The sequence below is a fragment of the Gavia stellata genome, chromosome 21, assembly GCF_030936135.1.
Source record: "Gavia stellata isolate bGavSte3 chromosome 21, bGavSte3.hap2, whole genome shotgun sequence".
NCBI lineage: Eukaryota > Metazoa > Chordata > Aves > Gaviiformes > Gaviidae > Gavia > Gavia stellata.
In genome coordinates this window covers 2,157,504-2,177,901 of record NC_082614.1, presented here as the reverse complement: position 1 = coordinate 2,177,901, position 20,398 = coordinate 2,157,504, and the positions used below count along the sequence as shown (strand labels likewise).

At 52.3% G+C, this 20,398-nt stretch overlaps 1 protein-coding gene across 2 annotated transcripts in view; it reads right to left on the bottom strand.

Annotated features, from left to right (window-relative positions):
• NOS1 (nitric oxide synthase 1) overlaps positions 1–18,805 on the bottom strand; it is a 39,325-nt gene extending 20,520 nt beyond the window's left edge. The window contains exons 1-6 of one of the 2 annotated variants that reach the window (XM_059827957.1): positions 18,078–18,805; positions 8,429–8,561; positions 2,498–2,635; positions 1,889–2,034; positions 1,388–1,550; positions 78–169 (exon numbers count right to left, since the gene is read on the bottom strand). In XM_059827957.1, coding sequence (XP_059683940.1) covers positions 78–169; positions 1,388–1,550; positions 1,889–2,034; positions 2,498–2,635; positions 8,429–8,561; positions 18,078–18,805 — 1,400 coding nt within the window. The remainder of the gene's footprint in view (positions 1–77; positions 170–1,387; positions 1,551–1,888; positions 2,035–2,497; positions 2,636–8,428; positions 8,562–18,077) is intronic. The other variant, XM_009810968.2, reaches the window with a different exon arrangement.
• Between the last annotated feature and the right edge of the window lie 1,593 nt (positions 18,806–20,398).

Here is a 20,398-nt window from a genome sequence, read left to right as displayed (position 1 = left end):
CAGCAGGGCCCGGAGCTGGGTTGACACACATCCAGAGCCCTTTGGATATAAACCCTGGTGACTCCCTGGTGGCTCACCTGAGGTTCCCTTTGTTGGTGGCATATTTGATGTGGTTGCAGATATAATTGAACATCCCATGGGCTGTGGTGCAGTCCCGGGCATCAAACACCTGAAACAGCGGAAGAAATCGTGGTGACGCTACAGGATGCTCCAACTCCTAGGGCAGAGCCAAGCAGAAGAAACACAGCACAGGGAAAGCCCTAGAGGCCACAGTGACTTGTAAGGCATCTAAAGCTCTGTTCCCTGCCTTTACAACATGTGGATGTCTAATCCAGCTGCCCCTTCTGCTTTGGAGAGATGAGTCATCTGCTCCTCAGGCAAAAACCTCCTCAATCCAGTGCTCTCTACCTGCTGCTGTTTCTGGCTTATTCACCAACAATTTTGGGTTCTGCTCTTTGTCTCTTGTAGATCAAGACTCAAAGCTGAAATAGGACAGGTATTGGTCAGACTTAAGGTCCACTGAGAGAATGGGTGATCATAGAACGGTCTGAGTTGGAAGGGACCTTTAAAGGTCACCTAGTCCAACCCTCCTGCCATGAGCAGGGACATCTTCAACTAGATCGGGTTGCTCAGAGCCCTGTCCAACCTGACCTTGAATGTTTCCAGGGATGGGGCATCTACAAAAGGATGCGGAAACCAGGAAAGAGGGTCAACAGGAGGCTTGAAGACAACTTCTTGCAGAAATGGCTCCTCACAAGGTTCAAATATGCCAAAAGAAACAGTGGAAGAGAAGAGCTGAAGGCTGAGCTGGGAGCAAAGGAGGCCCAGCCTCCTGGCCCAAGGCAGTGCCTATACCCTGTGTGAAGCAGCTGCGAGAATTGCTCAGCAACACTTGAGCTGTGCTCCAGGTTATAGAGGGAGATGTCATCTCCGTACCAAGGGAATTCCACTAGAGATCACTAATTCAGATCCTACCCTACGCTTCCAGCTAGTCAAAAAGGCATTGAGCCAAATCTTCTCCTGCCATAGCATCTCTGTACCAAGGACGAGCGGGTCTTGCTGCCTCTCTCCAGGCAGAGCAATAGTTTTGGAAGCAGCACGTAAGATATTGGAGCAGTATCTGATTTTGGAAAATCTTCTCTTAGAGTGCCAGCTTCCAGCTGGTCCCATTTCAGACTCAGACACCTCGGGTACACCTACCCCACAGATGCTTTTCCAGCTCCTGTTGACTTCCCAGCCTGTGCATCCCTAAAGTTGTCACGGAGAGCGTAGTGTGCTGAACATCCCCAGCTGTACCTGTGCTGTGCTTCCCTGCGTATTGGAAGAGCAAGTTTTGCCTCTCCAGAACTCCAGAGCATCCTTTGGCAGGCAACCTGCTGGTGCTCACCTGCAGCTTGGACCACTGAATCCTGCCCACACAGCGGGCTGCGTTTCTCCAGGCATGCTTGGCTCCATAGATCAGCTCTGTGTCCCGCAGCTGGTAGGTATCTGTGGCTTCAATCTCCTTAGTCACTTCCTCCAACCTTTCCATGTGGGCCTTGGAGCCAGATCTGCATGTGTGGGGAACGGAGGAGATGGCAGTCACCAACCCGGGTAGAGGGCAGGAAATCCTGCTGTTCTCCACCTGGGCACGAGTTCTTTCTTTCTTAAGAACATGTGTGCACATATACACGCACATGTGTGTGCTTTCAGATAACAGATGTCCAAGTGCAAATGGGAGAGGTCGGTAATTTGCACAGAGGAATGAAACTCCCCTGAAGAAGCAGCTGAATGTGGAGCACCACGGTCTCGCCCTGCTTTGACTCGCAAGTGTGAAAGATCGGATCGTATGTGACATCTCAGCGTAAGCACCAGCCAGGGACTGCGACCTTCTCTGGCCAATACTTACCTCTTTATGGAGGAGTAGTACTGATCAATGAAGTCCTTAGCCAAGAAGAGCACCTCCTCTTTTGTCCTGGTATCTTCTGACTTGCGAACGTGCTGGCTAGGGGTCATTACTGAGCCCATGCAGATCTGCTCGGTGCACGCAGTGGCCTGGTGAGACAGAAGACAAGCGTGTCTTGGGTTACTGCAGCACTTTTGGTTGCGTGAGCTGGGCTGGGGGAAGTCAACAATTAGCTACGCAGAAGTTGGTGGCATCTTTGACAAACGGGGACATTTCCAGATTATTTGTTTTCACACCTATTGGTAACATTGTGTAAGACAGCTCAAGCATATACAGTCATCTCTTGTTCCACCCAATACAGACAATTAGGCCTCATGAGATTCTTGCCCCAGCTTGGCATAAAGTCATATGCTTTTCCTGATTTATCCCAGATGGGCTTCCCTCTCACCCAGCTTATTGCACCGGAGGTTTGAAATCCAGATACTACCGGAGACAAGAAGACTGGCCTGAATTCATCCAGCTCTGTATTTCCAGGTAAAGCCATTTGAAAACACTGTGACCCACTCAATTTTGCTCAGACAACTTTTGGCCAGTCCTATCAACTCTACTCACCATTGCCGTCTTGAGGTGCAGAGTGTCATGAAGCACGGAGCCTGTCTCCCAGTTCTTGATTTTGACAAACCGCGGGCATTTGGAAGGGCTTCCATTCACTGTGTTCTTAGTTGGGGACTGCCGCCCGGATGGCGGTGGCTAGACAACAGTGAAGACCAGGCACAAGGTTAGTATTCATCAACGCGCTACAGGAAAAAGGCCATGACAAGAAGCAGCATCTTATATTAGTGGATGCCTGTGCTTAAATCCTAGTAATAATGTAGCGAGACAAGGTATATGATCCAAATATTGGCAGCATTTGGGATCATACAATGGAGCAACGAACTCTCAATGCAACTGAGAACTCATCTCTGTTTACAGAACTGCCAAACCTGTAGAAGAGGAGTCAAAAAACAGACAGAAGTGACTTAGGAAAACGTTGCGTTCAAGTTTCCCAGTGGAAGACTTACCTCTCTGAAATATATTAGATGCTTCTTTCTAAGGAGCATCACCTGCTCACGTTTTACATGTGCCAAGCTCTGCCTCACTACTACGAGCACTGTGAGATAGCGCTAACAGCCGATCGTTCCTCTGAGCAAGCCAAAGGCACGTCTCCTTTGATATCAACGCTGGAAGATGGTAGGAATAAGGATAGGTAAAATACACAAGTGGGAGGGCTGCTGAATTATGCATAGTTGGATTAGTTCAGTCTCAGCTCTGAATCTCCAGCCCGCCCTGATATTCTGCGTCAGGGTGTGCTCATCCAGCACCTCTTGAGTTATATGCCAACATAAGGAAGAGCCTCAGCCAGCAGAGAGCTTGTAACGAGAAGAGCTGGCTGCGAGTGCTTGTATTTGCACATGTTTTCACAGAAAATAGCTAGTATTTCTACTGGGACCCTTATTCGCCCCAAGCACTTAAAAACTTAAAGAGCAATCAGTGTCTGCCAGCGTATCACGGGACAGTGAGATCCGCAGGGGCCCTGGAAAGCAGAGACCTTTCTTCTAGGAATCAGATCTTATAGTAGGGTGCAATTCAGTCACTGCAACCGTGACGGTGTTGCTGCAGGTTTCAAGGGGAGACCTGATCCCACATCAGAGCATCCTGTCAAAACCTGCATATATTTGGCACTGCTTAAAGGCTTGCACCTCTGCAAAGTAGATCTGGCCTTGGACCGAGTTTTGATGTAGCCTTCCTACATGAATCTTGTAGCTTGTGTCCCTTTCTAATCCATCTGCAAGGTTTTTTAAAGACGCCACTGCCTTCAGCAGAGCTGTGCAGAGTCTCGCTCGCCTTTTTTGGTGGTTCTGGGCGCATGTCACAGCTGCAGCTCGTGGACTAGCAGCAATACTACAAATCCAGCATTGCAGCCTGAAGGACCAACTGAAGAAGAGCCAGCACACGGTGGAAGAAGCTCTTGTTTCAGAACAAGCACTTTTGCTGATGAGCAAACCCAGGAAGGAAAGCAACAGGGGCCACAAGGATAACAAAAGCAGATGAGGCTCCAGATGTATCTTGTTCTTACTTTGCCAGGCAGAGGATTGCTCTGCTTTTCGGAAGTGGAGAGAGATTGATGCCTGATTGATTGCGAGACTGATCCCTGGGCTGAGCAGACACCACCGCATTGCCCTGGTGGCAATGATGGCCATATTTTTTGCCCAGTCCTTGTTTTTACCATATACTCCACACTTCTTTTCCTGGAAAAATAGGGATTTTGCTATCAAGCAGCCTGAAGCTCACAGTATAATACCATGCAGTGAAAGCATATGCTGGGAGCAAGAGACAGAGGATGGAGGGGAAAGGAGATCTTTACAACCTGACCCCTCGGTAGGACCCTCTTTGGTCCTCGCGGTTTCTGAAAGCCGCTCTCTGCACGCCCTCAGGCTATGCTGTCACGGGTCTCTGTGACATTCCTCATGTCACAAATCCTGTGATCTTCCCAAGGAGCGTTTTAAAGTCCTAGCCCCTGAAGCCAGAAGACCACACAGTGGATCTCAGCTTCCCCTTTCCATGCGGCAGAAAACAAATATAAGACTTTATATAGAGCTCAAAACCAGTAGTTATATAAAAAGAACTTCCTAAATGTAGTCCTGGAAAAGCACTATTTTTAAGTTAATTTTTTTCAGTTTTGGGGATTCTTACCTGAATTATGGCAGTGGCAGTTCCTGGTCATTTTTTTGCTGCTTGTTTTACTCTTTCAAGAGAATTGAACTGTTCCTGAGCCACTAACGGCATCCTGTGCTCTCTGAACCAACCTGGGCCACCCTTAGGGCCAAGGGGGATAATCTGCCACCTTCCTTCTGAGCGTGACTGCTCAGAGCAGCTCTGTGAGATTGGTAAAACATAGCTGAAAACTGCTGCTTGAAAATGCAAACCAACCCAATCCACACCTGTACCTCCACCTGCCAGACAGAAATTAGAAGTACCAAACAGAAAGTGTTGGTACTTTTTTATTCTGAGTTAGTTTTGATTTGCTGACGGGGCTTCAGTGCAGCTTAGGAGGAGTGCTGCTAAACAACATCTTGCTAGAGCAGGTATGGCCCAAAGGCGTGTTATGAATCCAGACGTAGCAATGACCCTATCCTTGGAGCGAGCAAGCTCATGGTCCAAGCTGGTGGACATCAGCTGCTTAACATCTGCCTACAGATGTTCTGCCTTAAACCTCTTTCAAAGCTGCTCTCTTTCCTTTTTGTCTTTTCCCTGCAGGAACTGGCAAAGTTTGAACCTTTGCTGAAAGAGGGCCGCGGTGCAGAGGCATGCCGAATCCCCGGGGTGCCAGCCGGGCTGCAGCAGCCGAGGCGACACCACCTACAAGAAGCAGAGGTGCCAGGTCTGGCAACCGCATCGCAGAGCAGCTGTGGAGAGAGCGACACCCAGAAGAGACTGGGAAAGAGCTCCGTGTGTGTGTGTATGCCTTCCCCGCATGGCAAAGCTGAAGCCAAATATTACCCCTGGTTTTGTCAGGGAGGTTGTGCGAGATCCTTTCATGTTTTAATTAGGCAGCTGCGATATTAGTGACTCAGGAGTGGGACAAACGGAGAGACTAGCGTAGCAGTCGGGGCGCACATGCATTATGCAAACAGCTTTTACAAGGGAGCGTGTTGGCACTTATCGTCAGCGTGCAGCTTGTGAGCTGTCTGCAGCTCTTACAGACGCAGGGGAGAAATGCATCCAGCTCCGGGGGCTTTGTGGGGCCAGAACGGCAGGGAGCATCTCCCTTTTTGCAGACCCGAGGGGGCTCGACAGGTCCTCAGCCTTCCTCCTGCGTCCCAGCGGGGCTTCGGGAGTCCCTGTGACGATGGCATATATTGCCCTGCTGAAATGCATCTACTGTGGGAGGACGAAGTCTGCAGCATTAGCCCAGGTCATAGATATATTGGCACGCTGACATTTCCTTCCAGACTGCATTAACCCCGCTAGCTGAAAGTGTGTTTTTCGCTTTTATAAAGCTGTAAATCATCTTTACAAGCGTAGAGCTGATATGACTCCCTTCTCCTGCTAGCTACATGGACACACACCCACCCCGGTTACCCTGGAGCTCCTAACAAATCAATCTGTACGGACTGAAATACGATTCACGCAGGACCTGGGCTGGTGCAGTCGCAGCATCTTTCCATCGGTGGGGTTTAGGGCCAGGGGGAAAGGGCTCCTGGGAAACAAGCAAAACACACTGCGTGATTTTGCAAAAAAAAAAAAGACCCAGAAGAGGGATCGATGCCCAGCGGGTCTTTCAGCACCTTATTACGAGCCTCAGTGAGCATTCCCCACCTGGCCAAGTGAATTCACCAAATCCTGCTTTAAAGAACAACGTGTATAAAAAGCTCACACTTGGCTTGACTCGCCCCTGTGTTAACAGTATTTAGTGCAGCTTGCAAGAGGTTCAGTCGCCTTGACTGCATGCAGCCCGGGGGAACGGCTGCAGGGAGCATGGGGGAAAAACCAAACTGCCTCCAAAAGAGTGGGCATACCAATGTGGGGATAAGAAGGATAAAAAGAAAGCTCCACATCTAGTGAAAAAAAAAAGTAAAGAGTTTAACAGCAGCTTAAGACTGGGGGGTTTGGCAGCCCTAACACGGAGAGAAATTAAGCTCTGAACACAGAAGGTTATAAAGTGCTTATAGTAACAGACACATACATGCAAGGAGCTTAGCAAAGGAGGCAGAAAGACAGTGTCTTTCCAGAGCTGGGGCAAAGGGACCAGAGCAGTGACCTGTCCTTGGGCGAGACGGGCTTGTGATACCTGCCACAGTGCATTAACTGTGTGGCGGGACATGGGGCTGCCCAGGGACATCTCTCCAGCAGCTGAGCAAAGTCTGTTGCAGCTCTTGGATGCACCCATTTGTGTGTGCCTATGTGGGATCACAGACTCACAGAATCACTACGGTTGGAAAAGACCTGTAAGACCATCAAGTCCAACCATCAACCAACCCCCCCATGCCCACTAAACCATGTCCCGCAGTGCCACGTCCACACGTTCCTTGAACACCTCCAGTGATGGTGACTCCACCACCTCCCTGGGCAGCCTCTGCCAGTGCTTCACAGATGGTACCCACCGTAAGGTTGTCTATGCTGCTGTGAGACCTGGCCACAATCCTGAGCTGCAGCCAGGCGAGGGGAGGATGGAAATCGCTCCCAACTGCATCTAAGCACCCAACCAGGTTGGTTAAAACCATGCAGCAAGTCTGGCACGGTCAGGAGTATCTCAGCTGCCCCACATGTGCATCAGCACCCGCACGGTGGGTCTCGCATGTCCCATGAGCCTCCGACACTGTGCGTGCTGCAAAAGTGCACGTGAACATCGCTCTGCTCAGGAGTCCCAAGAGAAACTGCGGTGCTCCTGGCACAGGGGGAACGAGGGCATGGGCATGACTGCAGCCAAGACCATGTCACCTCCATGGGCATGAAGGGACCATGTCACCTCATGTGACCTCAATCCCTGCTTCTGGCTTCGCATCTTGCAAAATGCCTGTGAAGTGGGACAAGATCCACTGGCAGAGCCATGGCCTGAGAGGTGCTGCTGGACACTGCTGGGTATCGAGGCCAGGCTCAACGTCTGGGTGTCCACCACATCACGAGTGGCACCTGCTGCTGCGATGGTCTGCAGGTGGCATGTCAGCAAGGAGCGTTAGCATTGCGGCTCGTTGGAGCTGGGAAGAGGCATCAGCCAGAAGTATCTGCTGAGGACGTTTCTGAGCTGAGGAAATACGGATTTTCTCGGAAGTCTTCATGTGACCGCTAAATCACTTTTCTCCCCTCCCTTGGAAAACAGTCCTTACTATATCACCCTGAGAAATATGGTGGGGCCAGGAGACCAAATGGTCCCAAGACTGGTCCCCCATGTCCTGCCCTGCTGCTGGTTAATCCCATCAGGGAGACACGTTTGCCTGAACAGGCTTGGCAGTGCTCACGCACGTCATGTTTTCCCCGAGGTGATCTTTCTGGCCTGGCAGGGTCTGTCTTAGTCTCTGGCTTTGCTACAAACGTGGAGTTAATCCACTTTTGGCGAGGGAGCCTGAGAATTTATGTCCATGGAGTGTGTGGAGATGAAAAGGCACCGTACAACATATTATCTGAAATGCTCTATTGAATTACCGTCACATGAACCAAAATGACTTTAACGATGCAGCTCGGCTTTTTGCCACGAAAAGGGACAACAGTTCCGAGGGAGGTTTCAGAGTCCTGGTCCCTGGCTGTGCTCCCATCCACTATGGCCCCTCGGCTGAAGAGCATCATTCTCCAGTGACCTATACCCTGCCCAAAACATGGGGAATTCAGCTTCTGAATGACCAAATGGGCTCTGCGCCCCATCAATTCCAGCTCTTGGGATGAAAGGTCTTCAAGGCAGTGCAGGTAGTCCTTACAGGTTCTCCGTGGTGTGAGAGCCCACCGGGATGTGTCACATACCCCAAAACCCCCTTCCCACCCAAAGCAGCACGTGCCATGGGCTCTTACCTGCTCCGCTTCGGAGTAGGGGTTGTTCAGGACCATGGGCACGTTGCTCTTCCCCCACAGGTCACTGAAGACACGGTCGTTCTCCATCTGAGCTGGTAAGGCTTTCTGCGGCTTGTTTTCCCCTTCCCTGAAACTGAAGGGTTAAAAACCATTTGGGTCAGCGGGCTGGAGGGCAGCTGGGTGCTGGGACCACGGGGCCAGATCCTGGAGCGATGGCTCCAGGACCTTCTCCAGCTGCTTCCCACAGGAGCAAAGTCTCGTGCATCGCCCTGCGGGAGGGGAGGAAACGCTCTGCCTCGGCCGAGGCGATGAATCACCACGGCGAGGGCGACCCAAACACAATAGAAATTTCGCCTCATGGGCGAGCGCAGCGCCTGCAAAACAACAGGAAACGCCTGCCCCGACACTGGCTCTAGCGGGGTTACATGCCAGACCCTCTGCACCCCAAAAACCAAGCCAGAGCCCTGTGAAAGCAAACACAAAGCTGGGGGAAGGAGAGCCCCACGCACTTCCAGCTGCAAAACCTCATAGCAAAACCTCATAGCAAAACCAGCTGGGCTTGCAGAGCAGCTTGGTGTTTGTGAGCGGAGGAGAGGAAAAAAAACCAAGAAAAAAATAGGTGGCTCCCAAGAGGGAGAGACAGCTCTCTTTCCTCTTCCTGACCTTTACATATGCTGCAAATGCCGGTGAGCACAACCGATTTTACCCAAGCAAACAGACGGCTTGCCTCCACGGAGCTGGGGACGTTGGTAAGGCTGGGGGACTGAGGATGCTCCCAGCGCTGGCTGCCATGGCCCGTGCAGCGAGACTGGTATAACTCACAGTCTACCGCGCACGTTTTGCCTGGGGAACGTACCGCGGGATGTCAGTGAGGCTGTTAAATGCCATCCAAGCAGGCGATGGAAAACCACTGCCATACGAGCCCTCACAAAGGAGAAAAACAAATGGGCTTTAGAGGTGCGATGTTCAGAGAAGGCAGGCTGCGGCGTCCACACTGAAGACACCGACCACCCCGGAGAGGCCACGCGTTGGAAGGAGCTCCCCGGGTTGGGCTGCACAGGGCCGCGGGCCAGGACTGGCAGCCATGCTGCCTTCACCCTTGCTCAACAGACCATCGAGGTAATGTGCTCTGGCAATTGTTTTGCTCCTGCTGTCAGTTCTTAAAAGTCGTCCAGATGCCCGCTAAAGTCAATAATGAGCCTTCCCATTAACGACAACGGGCTTTGGGCAGCGACCAAAGTAGGACACTCAGGACATAATTCAAATCAACACCGTGCTCTTGACACCGTCTTGGGAAGACACATATGTAGAAATAAATTCAGTTTCACAACCCTCCTTGCCCCCCAGCTCATATCTTCAGGTACAGCTTAAGGAAAATACTTCACTAAAAGATGATCTCCCTGCGCTCTAAGTTTTCTGTAATTTTTCTGCTTTTACAGAGCAACGTTCAGCTGCCAAAATACTACACTAGGCTCCTGGACATCTTCCAAACACTGGCTGCCTTAGGGTAAAAGTGGCCAGCTTGGTGCAAGTGAGGAGGTACAGGTGCCACAGGGGCAGCTTTTACTGGGTTTTCTATCTGCTCCCGGGAGAAGAAAGCTGTTCTTCTGTGACTTGGCTCCTACCAGTACGTGAAAGGGTTTCAATCAGATAAAACACAAGAAACCCCACCCGCCGCACCACACAGCCGCAGCCAAAGACAACAGGTCCCGGCTCTCTGCTACACGGCAGCCACGCAGGTCCCAGGGCTGGGGACACCCACGGACCATACAGTACCCCCGCTGCCCTCCACCAGCCCATCCGAAGGGGAAGCTCAGGGTCACTTGAGATGCCCAGCCTACCTCCATCTAGAGAATTCCCAGCAGCAAGATGGAGAATCAGCAGGATGAAAATTCAGCAAATCTGGCTCTTTCCCCTAAATTAAGGCCAGCTATTAAACCTCCCGGAGAAGACTCATTTCCACGGCTGCACATCCCTGCCCTCTTGCCCTGAGCCCCATCATATCAGGGAGAGTGGAGACAGGTCAACACAGAGCCGCTGAGCACATGAGATGATGGGCATACACGAGCCATCTCTTGTAGCTGATGAGCCCCAACGTGCTGCTCCCCACAGCTGGTCCAAAATCAAGACACAAGCACTAAATCCAGAAGGCGATGGAAGAAATCCTTTGGCTTTACTGGTGCCTGGGGCTTAGCAGAGGGAACCTGCCTCCTGAGGGATGACGGTGCCTCTCCAGGGGCACAGACTTTGCCTCTATGCAGACAGGAGAGACTTGGGCAGACAGACCCCAGCGTGCCAGATATCCCACAGGCGCCTCCAAAATGACACAGCATACGCCTGCAGGCGCCTGGCACGACCTGCTGTTTCCAGGAAGGTGTTTGCAAGCCCGTCTAAACCAGCGTCTGCCGGCACGAGGGAACTTCGGAGAGGAATCCATCAATCTGCAGCAGCAGCTGGAGGTCTCGGCCGGGAGGCTGCACGCATAATCTCATTGTCTGTACACCAGCAAAGCCATAAATGTTGGTACCTGTGCCAACGGCACGGAAAAAGACCAGATGCTTGAATTAAGTCATCGCTGTAGTTGGTTACTTTGTGTATGATAAGCATTGCTGAAGCGCGGCCCTGCTCCCGTTCACTGGCCTCGAGCATCACCCGACAGCGAGACGCACCATCCCGAGGAACAGTCATGTCCAGGCAGGCATTAGGGGTTGGACGCTCAGGAGCAAATGCTCCACATCCCATTGCATGTTTGCAACTGGGGCAGAAATGGGTTGCGTATTGCTATTCTTGCTTGACAGCCTTACGGGTCTGGAAGCAAGGCAGCGAGGTGCTGCCCTCACCCTTAGCCTCTGCTATAAAAGCACAGTCAAGCGTAGCTGCGACGAAGCCATTAGACTAAACGCGTGGCTGTATCTCGCCTCCACGCCGGTGTTGTGCTGCGGTTTGCTCGGTGTCGGGCGAGGAGGTCTGTCCCTCGCAGGGCTGCGGGTGCGTGCCCCTGCGCTGAGCTAGCGCAGACCTCTCCCGGATGAGGCTGCCCAGAAGTATCCGGCTCTGTCTTTTGGAGCCTGGGAGAGAAAAGCCCATTCAGAGCAGCCACAGCCTCACCCCAGATGGGGGGAAAAAAATAAAAAATTAAAAAATCAATTGCTTCATTTTACAAATATTTCCTGCCCATTTCTTGTAACTGCCTTGTTTGCGAGCTCAGACAGGAACAGGGTCTTTTGGGTCAGTTATTTTCCTCTCTTGACTTGGCTTCCCCGGCCGCCAGCAGAGACATGGGGTGACCTGCCACGTTCCTACCAGGATGCCGCTCACGCACTCAGGGAGACTGGCAGGATGGCCAAAACACCGTGCCCGAGCTCGGCCTCCAGATTACGGTTCCAAAAACACTTTAGCGCAAAGGAGAGCCCAAAGGACTGTTTCTCAGGGGTTCCTGGAGGGCGATGGGGAGGGTGCAGTTCTCCCGGGGGGTGTTTCCAGGCAGCCAGGATGGGAGCAGCCCCGTACGCAGCTACGCAGGGCAGAGGGGGGCTTGCCCTCCGCTCCCGGCAGCCTTTGGAGAAATCCTCACGACTCACCATCAGACCCGACCCGGGCGCTTTGGGGCATTGAACAGGATTTTTTTAAATTGCCACTTCAGCGTCTTTGAGGCACTGGAAGAAATGCTGAAGATCTGTCCTCGGAGGCACTTGTTCGGCCGAACTCTCCCAAAGGGCAGATCCAGAGATCCCTCTCTGACCTGGTCCCGCCGCCAGATCTATTAAAAACTATTAGCAAGATCTCTTGGATGCGGAGCAGGTTTTTGGGAAGGGACTCCGTTTGAGGTCGTCTTTTGTTCTGAAAGCAAAATTTGCTCTTTAAAAAAAGAAAGCGGAATCCTGCCCTCCCCCACTGGTGCGCAGGCAGGGCCTTGGATGCTGCCTCACCTCGGAACGAGCATCTGGCTGGTGGGAGAAATGAGAGGCACCACTGTTTTCTTTTGACTAATTTGATGATGTTGCAGTGCTCATAGTGATGAAGCAGAGGGAAGTTGCTGAGACAGCCCTTTGAGAAATTTCTCCAAAGCTTTTCCAAAAAAAAAAAAAAAAGGGAAAAAAAAAAGAGCAAAAAGAAAATTTGTCACTTCACTCCTTTGAATTTGCTCGGCAGAAGGATCTCTCTGATTTCCCAGGCAGAGATGAGAGGATGAGAGGTACCACTAGCTGCTGCAAACCCCAGGGGCCAATTTGGATGAACCAACAAGGATGCGGATGTCCGCATTCCTGCCGATGGCTCTCGTTCCGTGATGCCGACAGCAGCACCCTGCGCTGTGGCCACGGGAGATGGACTCCTTCCAGGCCCTTGTCCCGGCAGCTGAAAACCCCCCGCTTGAGCTTGGGACTGTGTGGGAAGCTCATACATGCACACACCGCTTGCTCTGAGCTGTGGGAGAGAAATATTTTCTTTTTATTTTCTTCCCCTCTCCCGGTGTGTCCTTGGGGATGGCTGCGAGGCTCCGCTGCGTGTTGCTCTTCCTTCCAGTGCTAGGGGCCAGGGTTAATGGCTCTTGCCTTTCCACGGGCTTTTGCCCCATGGAAAAGCATACTCCAGAGGGCATTGCATCCTGAGAAGTTAGTATTTCCTCGCTATCATGCCCCTGGGGCAGCTTCCAGTTTGCAATGTTGGAAAATGTGCTGGCTGCAGACTCTTCGCCTCGAGGGTTAAAGCAAGGTCTGGCGCAACAGCACACGTTTGAGGGAGACGCAGGAGAAGGGATTGGGCAGGATCTGGGATTTGCAGGGTGCAGAGGATGGAGCAGAGCTCAGGAAGGAAGCAGGAATGTTGGAAGCGAAAGGGATGCACTCCCCGGAGAGGCAGTGGGGCCCGCGTGCCCAGAGAGGGTGGCTGGGGAACGATCAGAGCAAGACATCACTTCCTAAATGAGAAAGGGGAGCTTGAACGGCGCCGAAGGAAGAGGACAAAAGCCTCAGCGACAAGCATGCGGCATGGCTTGAAGAAGGTCTCATGCCCTCGGAAGGTCAGAGCGTCGCTGGGACGCTGGGATTAGGGGCTAATGAGCCGAGCAAGCTGCACAGAGCGGCTCACAGGCCGATGAAATATGAGGTTGGTAAATGCCGTTGAGTAGGCATTGACAGATAAAGACCCGGGAACAGAGCCAAGCGATCCCAAAGTCCCACCGGCATCGTTGGAGATTCATCCAGTGTCAGATGCAACCTGCAACCGCCGGGCCCCGTGCCCAAAGAGCACCCGGCGGATTTCAGCCCCAGCATCTTATTTGGAGGTCAAATGCAGTTCAGGTTTGCCGGGAGACCGCAGGCTCATACGGGTGCCAGGGGTTTGCCTGCTGGGACCACGTGCAAGGAGAACGGCCATCCCATGGGATGCAAGAAGCAGCACCAGCACAGGGAGCTGAACGGGTGAAGGGTGCTTTGGAGACCGGTCCGAGAGGGCTCCGCGGGCATATATTCAGGTGGAATATGTTATTTGCAGGCACAAAATGCCTCTCTGGATTTGACTGACGTAGTCAGAGTGACGAGGAAGAAGAATCCACGGAGGGAGAAGGGGAAGGTTACTCACTGCTGGAGCTTCCTACTTCACCATTTTGCAGAATGGCAATAACATGATAGTTTCAGGGAACCTTTTCATTTCAGAGGTTTTAAAGTTTCATGTCCAAGTACAGAATAATGAAGACATCAGAAATGCAAATGAAATGTTTTGAGCAACACAAAGAGATTTTGGCGGCGGCGAAGGAGGTGGGAGGAAGAGAATTTTCTCTTCAAGAACTGCAAAATTACGGGGTTTGTTCCAATGCTGGATGGAGCCTGAAACCTTGAAACCCTTCATAAACAGAATTCCTGCTCTCAGCACACTTCTCCCTCTCAGGGCTGCTGATGCTGCTTTTTGGACCGCAACTGCCATGTTTCCATCATGCTGTTCATGTTATGGAATAGACCCGAGAAGAAAAATAAATACTGGCAACTCGGTTGGGGGGGAGAAGGAGGGAAGATGGGACATGACAATCTCCCTAGAGCTCAGAGGGAAAAACAGACCTAGGTTAGCTGGCAGAGAGTGAATCAAACTCTATTTTTATTTTCTAGCCCACGGTGAGCCTCATGGCAGAAATGCCAGCTCTCATCATACCTTGCGCCCCACTTCCATGCTCTGTTTATGATTGACTTCATCGCAGATGGCTTGAGCCAAGTAGCAGACATTCAGCCGTGGTCGCAGCTCATCCCATGGGCATGCACCGGGGACCCAGGGCACCTTACAGCTGGAAATCAGCAGGGAGCAGAAGCCAGGTCGTTGCAGGGGCAACTTCCCCAGGGAGCGCAGACCATGGGTGCAGGGATGGAGATGAACTGACTTTTTCCCCCAATGCAAATTTCACAGTTTCCAATTTTCCATGGAAGTAACATAAGAGACATGGGCTGGAAGCCCGAAGCATCAGGTGTAATTTGAATTGTGTTTGGCAAAGCCCGCCTTGAACAAGAAGAGTTTGGTTCCTTGAGAATAACCTCAAACTCGTACCGTTCCTTTCTGCCCAAGGAAAGCTGTCACAGCTCTGCGAGCCGGACTGGCTTTGACAAAGCACTGCAGGCTGTGAAGGTCAGCACCAGGCGAAGAGGAAGGCAGGACAGGATTGGTCCCGAGACCAGCATCTCCAGCCGGATCGATGGTCAAGTGGTCCAGGCTGTAGGTGTCGAGCTCAACCTTGAGCGAGGTTTTGCACCCTTCTGGTGTCCAGGCAGAGCTCTATTCCTGTTTTGACTAACGCCAGCTTTGCTTGCTCCCCCCCAAGCCTGGAGAAGTCACAGCCTACAGCGTGAGTGCTGCATCCATTTGATAAAGCTTGCTCTTTTTTTTTGGCATTTCTTTGGCATCAACCAACAGTCTCCAAGGTTATCCGCTCCCCATCGCTCCCTGACCTTTCCGCACTTCTCCTATGGACGAAGAAAACTCTCACGGTAGAAGACCTTCACGATGCCCCAGCTCTGTCTGAGACCAAGCAGAAGAGATGAATCATCTCCAGCACATCGCAGGAGTGGGAGGAGAGGCGGCTGAGAAATGCCCTTTACCCTGCAGAGCGGCTCTCGACAAGTTTTTCCTGCAGTATATCTCCTTTCCCATTTCTCTGCTCGAGCCCAGGTATTCTCATTCATACAGAGTCCTCCCGCAAGAGCGAGGTTGCAGCTTTTCATCAAGCAGAAGATTGAAAATTAATTTTGACCGAAAAGTGGATTTTCAGTCCTGAGGTATATAGATTACATAGATTTTATTTTTTTTAAAGGATATTGAAAAATAAAGTGAGTGGAGTTTTGATGAAGCACCCACTTCGCTAATATTCTTGCTGCTTTGAGGTCCTTCAGTTTGACTGAATTCAAAGTGTTTTGGTCTAATCTCTTTACAAGTAGAAGAGACTCCTCAAAGAAAAAAAACCACATTTTTTCATCCTTTCCCCCAGCCAGAGCAGAATTTCCTCGGAGAACTCGCAGCTGGTGGGATGGGATGGGAACACTGGGGGACGCGGTTTGAAGGGTGAGGCTGTGCCTTGTATCAGTGCTTGGGATTGTGCCCTCCGGGGGCTTTGCTGGGCTGTGACCCCCAGCTCCATCGCAGCAGTCTTAGCAAAAACAGAGGGACAGAAGGGATTTTTAACTACCCCTGCACATTTTGTTGGACCTGTATTCAAGCACGACCCCTTCAAGGTCTGAATTCTTTGGTTGCTTAAAGCAGGTTTCCCCAGGGATGGGTTGTTGCTGGATTAAAGGACGTGCAGTCTGGACGGGTAGCTCTCAGCCTTCCAGGGAGAGTGCTGGGCTCGAGGGGTTAAATTGCCTCCTGTTGCACAGCAGAGACCAAACACAAGGGTTTCTGAAAGCAGCCAAACATGCTGAGACCTGGGGGTGTGCGTGGCGGGAGGGGACAGCAGGGAAGGATGTCCCCAAGCACGCCCTGTCCCACCGCTCTACCCCAGACATCTGCCACCCGGCGCTGAGCTGAGCTGATATTTTTGTTTTTCCTCTGACTCAGCGTGACCACCCTAACGGGCTTTGAGCAACCGTGTCCTCCGCGGAAAAAATGCACAATTTAGGAGAGAGCAGAAACAACGGCGTGAAAACAACCGAAAATTTAAAAAAAAAAAAAAAATTAAAAAAATGGAAAACACACGGCATGGGTGTTGGTTTGTGATGGGAGCGATCAGGAGCTCAGCCTGGGCTCTGCCGGTGAGCTGGGCAGGGAACCCACCGCAGGGATCCCGCTCCTCCACAACCAACAGCTCTGCCTTTCATCTCTCGTTGTTTTGGATTAAAAAGAAAAAAAATACCTTTTTTTTTCCCCTCCCTAAGGAAGCAGGTGCAGCAAGGGAGCTTGAAGTTACAAATCCCTCTGTCACTGAACCGAGATCACCAGCTTCAGCGAACCCTCCTGATAAAGCCTCCCGGCTTTTACAGCCACGCAATAAGGGAGGGCAGCCACAACCTGCTGCGGCACTCACCACTGCTAAAACATGTTCGGGGACTTGGGGAAAGGCAACAGGAAAAAGCAACCTATCATTGCTAATAAACGGCCAGGAGGCGAGAGAGCTGGTACCAAAAAAAAAATAGCTACCAACAAAAATTTTTGCAAAGCATAAAGGGCCACGGGGAGCTGCTTCGGCTCCAGAGCGATGGTCTACATCTGAGGGAAATGCCAAGGAAGATCGGGAGGGCAACACCACGCACACGGTCCCTCGCAGAAGCTGATATCAGAAATGAAGCAGTTCTACCCGCGTGACGGGACTTCACCCTCCTCAAGAAGCCACAGAGGAAGCATCCATATGTCCCCACCCTTGTTCTACATGCATACGCAAATTGAAATCATTAGTTTGATCTAGAAAGAGCGGAGGGGATCAACAGGCAGCTCCGCTGTTGCATTTCAACAAGGGACGGCCACTTCTGAGCTCTCCACAGGAAACATTTCCCCCCTTCCCAGAAGACGTGAGCACCCAAGGCAGGTCCCATTGCCCCTGCGCAGAGGTCCCCTTGGCTTCAGCTGGAGCTGGAGTGGGGGTCCCCTCTCCCCTCCCCAAAGCCAGAGCCTGACTGCCAAAAGCACAGAAGGTTTTGAAACTCATTTCTCCTGGGAAGCATCGTACTCTGCCAGTCTGACCTTCTTCCTTCTCCCTCTCCGGCAGTTAATCAATAGCAGATTTCAAGGGGAGAGCTCCAAAGCAGAATAGCAAGGACAGACAATACCATGAATCTTATTTGGCAGTTGGGGAAACCGAGGCACAGGATTTCGTTTAAAACTTAAAACAAATGAGATCGAGAACACGGAACGGAAACAAATCGCAGCCTAGCCCATGATCCACCACCTCGCACAGCTCAGCTTTCCACGAGATATTACTCCTGCTGTCTCCCCATTTTCCCACACTTATCTCTTTCTCCCTTTCTTCCACCATCTATTCCCAATTTTTCATTCCTTTTATCTTCCCCTCATCAACTGCTTCCCTCTCTTTTTGCATCCCTTCCTCTCCATCTCCATCCTGCTGTGTCAGACAGCAGCCATTTCTGGAGAGGTGCCCACCGACACCTAAACCAGCCACGTTGGGTAGCCAAAATCAGCACATTTCACCAAATGTAAAAAAATGTATTTAGGGACCTACCAGTCCACCTGGACTTCTATATCTCTTGTCTCTACCTTGGAGGGTGCATCTCCATCGCTGTCCTTACTGCTGCTCTTCAGGAGATCCAGGACAGGCTCAATTTCTTTGAGCAGTTCATTGTCTTCCACACCGCCGTTGAGGCAAGGGTGACCACAAGCACCCTCCTTCCCCTTCCCAGCATCCTGCCCTTTGCTGCCAGTAATGACGCCGTTAACATGGACCATCGGCTCCACCTCCCGCCCGATCTCTCTTGTCCACAGTGAGCCCATGGTGCGGTCGGCTGCTGGCAGCGGCTGCTCTTTGCCGTGCAGGCTTGGGTTGGACAAGTCAACTGCCTTCGGAGTCGGGCAGAGGGGTCTGGTGACACGGATGGTTTTCGGTGTCCCGTCACCTGCAAAAGTGGTCTCCAGGTGAGTGGTGAAGCCCTCGGGGCCCCGCAGGATGAGGACCACGTAGGTCTCGGAGGCGATGCTTCTCAGTATCTCCAGCGCGGTCTCATAGCTCATGTCCACGAGGGGCCTGCCATTGACGGCTAAAATGATGTCCCCAGCCTGAATGAGGCCGCTTTGCTCTGCAGCCCCTCCCCGGATCAGGTCTGAGATGATGACGGGCGGCTTGCTGATGCGCTCCTTCACCAGAAAGCCGAGGCCGCCCACCTTGCGCTTGAAGAGCCTCACCGAGATGACGTTGGGCTGTATCTGCTGCACGCTGAACACATTCTCTTCCATGGCAGCCCCCCTCTTTGAGCGTGCAGACCAGGACCTCAACACCCGCTGAGCACGGAGAAATTCACTGCCCGAGATGCTTATCCGCGCCGGGGTGCGGAAGGGGCAACTCTTTGGCTTTTAAGCAACTGGCCTCACTGCAAAACTCCTCTGGGCTTCGGCTGCAGGCTGGCTTTCTGCAGCATACTCGCTGCTGTCTCTCTCCCAAAGCAACGTCCTGGGGAAAGCAGGGTGTATCACCGGTGGAAAGCAAGGCTAGGGGCAGGACGGGCAGGGCGGGCAGGGCAGGCAGGGCTGGGCATCGCGTGGCCGAGCAGGGGCTGGAGGGGGCAACATGCCAGCTTCCAGTCAGCCTCTGGTCCTGTGCTGGGCAGAGTGGGGAAGGCAGCCCGCTCGCTTCACCGACATCCCTGCAAACGGTCCGCGAGGTTCTTTATCTAGAAAGGAGGGGGAAAAAACCAAACAAAACAAAGGAGAGAGAAAAGTGAGATAGGGCAGGCATAAGTGCCGGCTCGGCACGGGGCTCGGCACGCCACAGACACCCACATGCATCAGCCCGTCCCCACAGATGTCATCCCCGGGGCTGCGTTTTGGAGACAGGCTGCAGCCTCCCATTGCTCTGGGCTTTGTTTCCTCTGCTCCCCCTGCGAAAATCGGCACCATCTGTTCGGCAGGGGCCGGGAAAGCGCGGGGGGAGCGGGAGAGCCCTGGGAGAGGGCTGCTGGGCAGCCTCGCTCAGACCCTTCCCGCTTTGCCGTTGGGTCGCAAGCAAAAAACCGCACGAGCGAGTCTGGCAAATGGGTTGAGCGGCGCAGAGCTCAGCGGCGATTTCTGCCAGCTGAGGATCTTGTCTCCATGCATTTTCCAGAGTATCCAACAACCCGATGGTCAAGATGGATCGGGGTGACCAGACAGGGGATGTACGTCCCTGCCCAGGATGAAACCCGTTCCATAGGTGCTGTCACACTGAGACCGTTTTGATGCTTCAGGAGAAAGAGTAGCAGCCACAAGCAAAACGAGGCAGTAGAAGAGGATATTCAGCTCCCCTTACCCTGAGTTACAGCAAAGCACTTACAAAGGCAAGTGCTCTTAAGCCTGGCTACAGGGATCCAGCCTCAGCCGGACTCGGCTCCTCCTCTCCCTGTATTTCAAGCCTCGCATGGGGATGCAGGAGGCAAAGCTAGCACTCCCCCGTGCCCAGCCCTGCCATCCAGTTCTGCACTGTTCCCAGACAAACTGCTTTAGCTGATGGAAAACCATCTAGAGGAGAGCATGCAATGAGTTTACGTAGCTCTCGGGAGAACCTCATGCGGCTGGGCACGACTTTCTACAGCCCTCGCGTGGCTTGGGGAGCCATGCCTCATTGACTCCTGATGGGAACCTGGTTCTGACATGCCTACACTTGCGTTCGATAACTTCAGCTCTGAAATCCTCTCTGCGTTCCCCTCCCATTTCTCAGATGCTCTGGAGAACATTTCTCTCCGGGACTGTGCCCTGACATTTAGCAGCAAGCTGAAATGCAGATGCATTCTTCTCTTTTTTAAATCTGAATTTCGGGGAGAAAACGGTGGGCATTAGATCTGCAGGCTGGAGGCA